This window comes from Hipposideros armiger, unplaced genomic scaffold (assembly GCF_001890085.2).
Source record: "Hipposideros armiger isolate ML-2016 unplaced genomic scaffold, ASM189008v1 scaffold_32, whole genome shotgun sequence".
NCBI classification, from domain to species: domain Eukaryota; kingdom Metazoa; phylum Chordata; class Mammalia; order Chiroptera; family Hipposideridae; genus Hipposideros; species Hipposideros armiger.
This window is the reverse complement of record NW_017731382.1, coordinates 3,455,368-3,464,457: the sequence shown is the minus strand read 5'-3', so window position 1 is coordinate 3,464,457 and position 9,090 is coordinate 3,455,368. Positions and strand designations below refer to the sequence as shown.

The window sequence follows — 9,090 nt, the reverse complement described above, 5'->3', positions numbered from 1 at the left end:
CTCTTAACCAACTGAGCCACTCGACCGGCCCTGACTGCTTTTTCTTAATGTTATTTACCAAATATCCAATGCCTTGAGCAACTGACTTGATCTATACACTGATTTTTATTTTATATCAGATGTTCTCCAAAGAGTCTACAATTAAATGACAATGATGATATTTTAGTTACTTCATGATTCGAGTGGTCCCCCTTTTGGGGGTAAGGTCAAATCCTTTTCTTTTCATGGCTATAGTTTAAACCAGAATCCTGTACCAGGCCCTGAAAGATCTGGTCCCTGCCCACTTCTTCAACCTTCTCTCCTGGCACTCTATGCAGTTCCTTGAGGGAAAGAAAAAGCATCTTGTGCTTCCTGCTCAGGGCCTTTGCACATGCAGCCCCTCTGCCTGGAATGTTTCCTGTACACCCCTCACATCCAACTTGTGGCTCGTTCAGCACTTAACAGAAACACTCATTAAATACTCTCATACCTTTCTGTATTTTTCCTTTCCTAGTGACATGTTGTGTGATTAAGGTCACCTTCCTGTCAGTTCCACAAGGTCAGGGACCACATTTGCTTTGTTCCCTGCTGCATCCCCAGTCCAGCCTAGCACTCTGCCTGGCACAGAGAAGGCCTCTATGAATATCTTTTGATGGCTGAATGATTAAAGGTGTTACAATGCAGTACGCTAAGCATCTCTTTTTCTAGACTTAGTTTAAATCATGGGTTTTCAATGGGGCAAAAATTAGGTGGCGGTGGTGATGAAAAAAATTGCACTCTTTATGTACAAAGCACATCTATCTATCTATCTATCATGTTAAATAACTTCATGGGCTAGAGTGACTAGGAAAAAAAAATGTCTAAAATGGAATGGGGGGTTGTGGGGAGGGGAAGGCAGGAATGATGATGAAAATGGTAGTGAACTGGTGCTTTAAACAAGAACACGTGGCTACATATCACCAAGCACTTCCCACGTGCTGGGCCCTGGGCCATGCACACTGTCCATTTACTCTTCACCTAACCCTGTAAGATGGGTAGTCAATCTCCACTTCAAAGATGGTAAACTGAGGCATAGGAAGGTTAACTTACCTGCCCAAGGTTGAAAGGCTGGTAAGAATTAGAGCTTGGATGTGGACCCAGGTGTGTTGGCACCCAGAGCCCGTGCCAGTAACAGTCTATATGGGGTCTCACTGCACTGTGGCCAAGTCAGCTTATGAGGACTAACACCTGTTTCAGTACTCAGCTCTTCCAGGAAACACAGTCCAGGAATACGAGCACTAAGGAGGCAGCTGTACTTACTTTATTAGCGTTTGAAGATATTGTATTTGCCATCAGTCCTTCGAGATAGCTACTGAGACTGACTCCTTTCACAGTGATGATGGCTTCTTGAGTCAAAACAGTTCTGGAACAAAACAAAAGCAGAATGATCTAACTTTCACTTTTTAAAGAAATATTTGATAAAAAAAATTAAAACACCTTGTAAAGTAAGTTTGTTAAAAACATTTTTTACTCACCTTTCTCGGTCCTGAGGATGTGGTTTGTATATAAGTCTCTCATCTACTGAAACCATATTTGTAAATGAAATCTATAAAATTAAAAAATATATATCAAATCATTTTGGAAACCAAGGTGGAAAACATTTCCAAAGTAATTCACAAACCAAAATCTTGCTCGCTAAATATAGAAAACAACAACAAATAAACCACTTTGCTATTACTGTGTAAATGAAACTTAATTTCACTATTCACTGCTTACTTTTTATTAAAAAATAAATTTGATAAAAGCATTAAAATAGTAATATTATGCACAGCACCCCAAATTCACTTGATTGAGTGCTGTCCCCCAGAAATTATAAGCAGGCTCATCAGAGCAGGGAGGCTAAGCTTTCAATGGGCAAAGACAACCTAGCATGTAAGTTTCCACTTCCCGCACCACAATGTCCCTGTATGTCAGCTGCAGAGGAGACAAAAACTTAAGCCAAATAGTTTAAAATAAAAACAAAAGGGAGCCAAAACTTACATTAGTGGATTTAAGTTCCATTGTTTTCTCTACAGGATCAACTACAGAATGCTCTTGCACGTATGTTTTAGTTCTTGCTGCACCGATAAGCTAAGTAAAACATCCAGAATTAGTAATCAGAGGAGGAACGATTTCTTAACAAGTGTATCAAATATTTTATTTGAAAGAAAAATGTGTTAATGTCTTGAACCAAAAATCTGTTTCATAAAACACATGAGGCATCAGACAAAGGTCAGGAAGGAGGCCCACTTGAGAGTAACATGAAGTCACACGTCACGGATGACATGAGATTCAGACACAGACAGAAACCCTGCCCGGAGGCAACTGGCAGCCAGCCTGGCAAGAATGTATGCGATACAAGGCAGGCTGCTGAAACCGCCCGCGAATGGAGCAGTGAGCCTGAAATACGGACATCAGAACCTTTGGGAAAACACGGCATCTAGAAAAAAGAGAGTTCGAGTATCTGTCAGTGTTTTTCTAGAGGAGTCCAAGGGACAGGGGGCCGTGGCTTCATTGTCCAGACAGAAAAGCAGCTATCTCATGAAGGACAGTATCTCACATGCAGCGTCACTGCCTGTGCTGACTCCCCGCCAATCCCCTGGTCCTGCTCATTTCTGCGTCCCCACTACCCACTGCAGTGGTCTGTACAAAGGAAGCAATCAGGATGTTCCTGTTGACAAATGTGTACTTTAGTTCTGAGTGGACCTACCTTCTAGAAGGAGAGCTGCTACTGAAAACCGGGTCCACTTATCATACGAGGCTTCTCTCACATTATTATAAACAGTTTCTTGCTGATTAAACCGACTCACTAAAGCCTGCTTGCTTGTATCTGAATAGAATTCGGTTTTGAAACGTATGCGGCGGAGCGCCAGACCTTGGCACTAATGTGGCAACAGCTGAGCCCAAGGATATGCTCCTCGCTGAGTGTACGACCCGCCACTGACCACAGCAACTGCCAGCTAACAGCCTGTGACTCCCAAGTCTTACTGTGGGTCTCCAGTTGGTGGCAAAGCAGAAGTAGAATAACTCCTTTTAGATTTGAGAGCATTAGCTGGCTTCCTGCAGAAGGTTTTATCAGGTGCTTTCATGAAGACTGTAATAATATTTCTAATTCATTATACACTCATAACTCAAGTTTATTATAATACAATTTGAACTGATGCAGAAATGACATTCGGAACTGGCTCCCACAACCTATTTGAAATTATAATGTGGTTTAGAAAACTTTTCTCCAGCAGTCACATTTCCACAGGAATAGAGACATACTTACAGATTTAACAATGGAAGGCAGTCCCCACTCTGTGCTGAGAAGTCTATGGCTGTGCAACTTTCCAGAAGGATCTATATGTCTGTCCAATACATCAACTCCAACCACACTTGGGTTCATAGGGTTTGGGTATTTCCTCATTGCAGCTGTTGTAACAGTTTCCCATGGGTGGCTGCCAACATAAACCAAAATCAAACATTTAAAATTATGCATATAGATTAAGCCAGCTTTATAACCCATTGAATTATTGTCCAGTTTAGTTACTTTATGTAGGGAAAATTCTTTTCTGGAACATTGACTGAGAGATGACTCTGGGGGGCTCTCTCTATATTTTAAACACATGTAGGTTTCAGTGTTTTTCCAGCACACAGCCTATATGGTTCCATTAATGTCCATGAAGAGTAGAATAGCCTATAGAGTACCACAGTAGTTTCTTTCTTTTTTTTTTTACAGTCCAGTTTCTTAAAACTTCTATTAAGTTACAAAGAAGTAACAACTAAAAGAACTTACATGCACTATAAATTCTTACAGAGATCACAAAAAGATCTACAGCATTACTGTGGATAATATTAAAAATGCTTCTCTCATATTAAGGTAATAAGTAACAGCAGCCCCTCCCATCTTTATCCATTGTTTTCCTCAAAGGAGGGATTCTGATTTGTTTTGAAAAGGTCACTAATACAATAAAATGTTTTTAAGATGCTCCTAATATGCTATTTTCTACTATTCTTAATATAATCAGCATTTGCTTATCATCGAGGATTGAAATGGTAGCAGCATCATGGAACCTGCAGGCTCTTCTATCTTCTTGAAAAAGCGCATGCCTGGGGGGTTCAACATGATGCACATTTGTTCATTTCACAACTGACGTGAGTGAGATGCTTACACAGTAGACATCTTTTTCAAAACAGCCCTTATGGACTACGCCGAGTATGAAAGGTAACTCAACTCTTCAGAGAGCTAAGCCTGACAGCTGCCTCCTGCCAACAGGGAAAAGCTGAACACCATTCAGTTTCCAGAACCCTGGACAACCAGTGACACTATTTTTAATGTTTTCATTTTTGCTATAATATTATATGAAGGACCTCATCCTGTTTTTAATCTCAGGCAATCAATGCAGGTAAATAAGTGGAGCTACTTTATAAATCTAAACAGTCCCCACAAACACAAGTGATCCAGGCCAAACACTGCTTGTTACTAAGGCAACTATCTAAAACGAAAAGCGCACAAACCCTTCCCATCTTCATCTAGCCACACACCATGGTTAGCTGGCTTCCTTGCAGTCGTCTCTTTCCCCCATCCCCTCCAAAAAATTAATAACTGTACGGCTTCAGGGTGCTTATGCATTATTTGCAATTTAGTCCTCTCTTCTCTGAGCCAACTTGAAAACACCAATGTTGAGTTGGCTTGCCCTCTGCTCTATGAACTGGCTCAAACACTACAAAAGATGCCTATTATATTACAATCAGTAGTCATCCAGCAATTAATTTTAAATGTATCAATGTAATTATGCAACAAGACCTCACCCTAGAAGACATTCAAAGACAGCACCAAAGGGCAGTCTGGAGAACATGGAGGCAGCTTACTGACCTATCCAATTTCTTTACCTATAAAATGAGGCGGGAGACACTGTTAACTCCACTCAAGTAGCAACAATGTCTTGACTCATTTACCAAATGAAACCAATCCAAAGAACAGTGCCTGGCACATAGTGGGCATTCAGATTTGTTGGAGTCAATGAATGGCTTCAACTGGATGCAAATGATATGGTGGGCCTCAGGAGGGGATGTTGGAAAAGCAAAGATGGGTAAGACACAGAATGATGACTTCGATGATGTCAGTAACAGCCTCAAGATGGAAATCACAGGGAAATGGTCTAAGGCCTGTGAGGGGAGACTGTGACTTCAATTTCAGGTATGCTGAGTTTGAAGAGCCTGTGGGACATGAGTCGAGATATCTGATAAGACCTGAAAATAAGGATTTGAAGTGCAAGATGCTGGTGCCCAAGGTAAAGATTTGGGTTCCATAAATGTGTGGATATCAGCTGGGCCTTTGATCGAAAAGCCCTGATTATATGGGGAGAGTCGGGATCAGGGCTTCTCTCCCAAGATATGTACAGTGTATTTTCTGGGAGGAGGGTCTTAGAGCGTTCATCAAATCTCAGGGGCGACTGTGACAAAAAGAGAGAAAAAAAAGAAGCACTGATGAAATGCAAGACAAGAAGGCCAACAACAGAATCTCACTGAACACTTACACTTCAGGGGAAGAATACAGAGAAATGTTAAAGGAAACAGGCCAGAAAGAGTGGCAATGGGGGTAGGGGACAAGCCAGGGAATAGAGTGTCAGAAAAGGCAGAGGAAAGTTTTAGGGAGACGCAGTGCCAAGAACTGTTGAAACATTTAAACCCGGAAAATGACTGCAAGGAAGGCACCATTCCTGATCCCAAGGGCTGAAACGGAGCAGTGAAGAATGTGACCAGGTTAATGACAATCAGAAAGACTACAAAATTTAGGGTCCTCCCCCCAGAACGATAATGAACTAGGAAGAAAAGAAACCGCCCCTCGGATTCTAACAGTCTATACTTTCCACCATCCAGGGGACCTGTGGATGTGTCTGTTTCACTGAGTCTGTAAAAAATTTTAACTGCTTTTAAACAACTGCCCTCAAAAAACACTGTTTCAAGAAATCAAACAGTTAAACTAAAACACGCTGCAAAGCTATAAAAATTAAAAGTGTGGCTACACTAGCAAGATAGCAAGATCAGTGGAACAGAGCCACAAAAGGATTCATATATATATATATACACACACACACACATATATGTATGTCACAACAGTATTTAAGACAACGATGGCATTTCAAACCAATGAGAAGCCGAATTAGTCAAATAAAGAGTGCTAGGACAACCGAATAACTACTTAGGCAAAAAATAACATAGCTGCTCACACATGGTTCTTCTTTTGGCTATGGAATCATGGACCCAGAAAGGAAGTTACTCCCCAGTTGGTTTAAGGCATATGTACTTGTTACTAAACGTTTCTAGCTAACCGAGGCGATATTACTGAACGGGGCCTCAAAAACCATCCCTCACTGGCAGGCCCGACAAGTCCACCCTCTTCCGCGTCTGCGATGAAAACGGGTTGCCCAAGGTCACCCAGTTGTTGGGGCCAGAGCTGACCCTTGGACCCCAATGCCAAGGCCCCGTTCCTCAGGTCAACAAGCAGCCGGCCCAGTGTCGCCTCCTGGTTGCCCCAGCTCATCACGGTCACATTCCGAGGTGAGGAACGCCACCCAAACCATGGCGGGGCGACGACAGGCTTGACAGCGCCCACGCCTTCCTCTTGGGATCCTCGAGTCCGTGTCCCACGGGGTGCGAAGGCCGGATGTGGACATGAGGGGCCTCATCCACCTCCGAGGGCACTCAAGCACCTCGTGCTCGGCGACGCTCCCACCACTCCAGGGGACAGGCCCCAAGTGCCCGGTCTCCGCCGCCCCCCTCTCCCCACCCCTCCGCTAGAGTGGCGGAAGCGCTGGAGGTCGGGGCTCTTTCCCCTGGGGGCCCGTTTCTGGGGCACAGGGCGGCTTGGGCGCTCCCCCCCCCCCCAGGAACTCGCGAGGCTCAGGACCAGCCCCTCCCACTAGGCCCGACGCCTGGAAGCTTCCTGAGGGGCGCTTCGACCTCACCGCCACTCCAGGCCAGGCTTACCCTCCCACCCCGGAGTTGCCTGGTACCCCCAGCCAACCCGCCCCACGCCCCAAACTTACTCAAAGACGTGCTCCGAAGTCCAGATCTTCATGGTGCCGGGGGCCTGCGCGATATCCGGGCGGCGCAAAGAGGCAAAGAGGCCACACTTGCCCCCGTTCCGCCCGCAAGCCGCCCGGCCGCCTCGCAGCGCGCACGCGCCGTCGGGTCCGACGCGAGGGACGTCCCGACGCACTGCCCCACGCCCTATCCCGGCCCGGGATTTACCCCAGTCTTGCGCGCGGCGCAATGAAACCCCGCCCCTTAGCGCCGGGCGCACTGCGCCGGCGCAGTTCCGGGAGCTGCGCTCGGGGACGCCAGCGCGGTCACTGTGCTGCGCAGGCGCGACATGCGGCCGACGGCCCGCCCCCTCGCGGGTGTCGCGGGGGCCGCTGACCTTTGGGCGACTTGGGTCAGGCCCAGCGGGTTCCTGGAGGCAGCGGACCCGTCCGCTTCGCCTGTGCGTTCCCGCCGGGGTCTTGCTCGCCTTGTGTTGCGAGGCCTGTTGGCAGATGCAGTCAGCTGGCTTTCACGGACGGTGCCTGTAGGGGTCCCTTGAGCGAAAAGTTCATGGCGCCCCACTAGAAAGTTTCTCCCAACTCCTGTCTCATCCAAGACTTTGGGGACTCCAGGGTCATCCAACCAACCACCCATCTCCTGTCTCAACTCAGGCTTGGGAATGCCAATCAACTGGGTGCTTACACCGTCTGCCCTCCCAGAGATTATGACCCTGGGCGGGGAGAAGACAAATACAAGGAGACACTAGCAGCAGCCAGTATGATTAAAGCCCTGATGAAGGGTGTGGTTAGGGAGCATGCGTGCCAGATGGGACAGACGGAAACGCTTCACGGCTCTGGGTTTATAAGGTGGGACTTAGTTCAGATGTCACCCCTCAGAGAGGTCTTGCTTCAGCACCCTTTTTTAGTATTAGTTCCTCCATCACAACATCCTGTTGCATTTTTCTTAGCACTTACCACTCTCAGACATCACCCCCGTTTAACTTCCATTCAAATATAAGCCCTTGAAGGCGAGCGTTTTGCCTCTCGTGTAATAATGATTCTCAGCACCTCGCCTATAGTGAAGGCTCCATGATGATTGAAAAATGAAGTAATAATTATTTGTGGAATGAATTACTGAAATCATCTAGTTTATCAGTTTAACTTCCCCTGGACCGTAAGCCCCTGAGGGTGAGGGTTTTGCCAGGCTTGTTCAATGATCCTCATGTACCTACATAACAATTATTTGTGGCATAAATGAATGAATGACTAAGAAATGAGGGGGCAGGAGGGAACGGCACCTGGTTTCATCTACAGATGAGCCTTGTTTAGTGGACAAAATGCCTGGCCCAGCTTTCGGGATCAGCCTCTCTTCCCTGCGCCCCCTACTGATGCGGGCCAAGCGAGTAGGGCGCCCCCCCACACACACACACACACTGGACAACTTTTAAATCTCCTCTTCTCTAGTTTCTTAGCCCCTGGCTTTGATTACTCTTCTAATCAGTTTCTGAAACCTAGACTAAAGATTGCCCCTAGACTGAATCACAGAATATCTCTCATCCACCCCAGCTTTAGGTAACTACTTAAAAGCCTGTGACTTCCCGACATCCCCCAAGCCATTCTGGACCTAATTCTTGGATAATCGCCTAATGTTCTTTCCAAACCCACAGCCACCCTAACATCAATAGCTTTGAGCTCTGCTCTTTAAGAAATTTATTAATTAAAATCTATTTTTCCTTATTTAGGGGCCTTGGGGATACAGAGGGTATCCCAGCAAGATTGCCAGTTGCAACCAAAGAAGCCAACACGGTCTTCCAGCCGGATCTCGAGACCCCCTTCCTCTCATGTGAGATCAGATAGGGTGTGAGTTCCGTGAATCCCCTAATAGGCAGGGACAGCTCTACGCCCCTGCCCAGCTGGGAGTAGATATAGAAGAAAAGACCTCCTGTCCCTCAGCTTCCCATAGAGATTTAATGGGGATCACGTCTCTCAAGGGAAAAACAAGGCAGGCAGTTAGAGGCAGGTAAGGGTCTCTGCATTCCTGCACATCCCAAAGAATGCACTGCCCAAAAGACCTCCCCTCTCC

At 46.1% G+C, this 9,090-nt stretch overlaps 1 protein-coding gene across 1 annotated transcript in view; it reads right to left on the bottom strand.

The window, feature by feature from the left end:
• The window catches only part of PRELID3B (PRELI domain containing 3B), an 8,353-nt gene extending 1,147 nt beyond the window's left edge, over positions 1-7,206 (bottom strand). The window contains exons 1-5 of the mRNA XM_019637296.1: positions 7,032-7,206; positions 3,269-3,437; positions 1,999-2,088; positions 1,494-1,564; positions 1,279-1,381 (exon numbers count right to left, since the gene is read on the bottom strand). Coding sequence (XP_019492841.1) covers positions 1,279-1,381; positions 1,494-1,564; positions 1,999-2,088; positions 3,269-3,437; positions 7,032-7,063 — 465 coding nt within the window. The 5' untranslated portion in view covers positions 7,064-7,206. The remainder of the gene's footprint in view (positions 1-1,278; positions 1,382-1,493; positions 1,565-1,998; positions 2,089-3,268; positions 3,438-7,031) is intronic.
• Between the last annotated feature and the right edge of the window lie 1,884 nt (positions 7,207-9,090).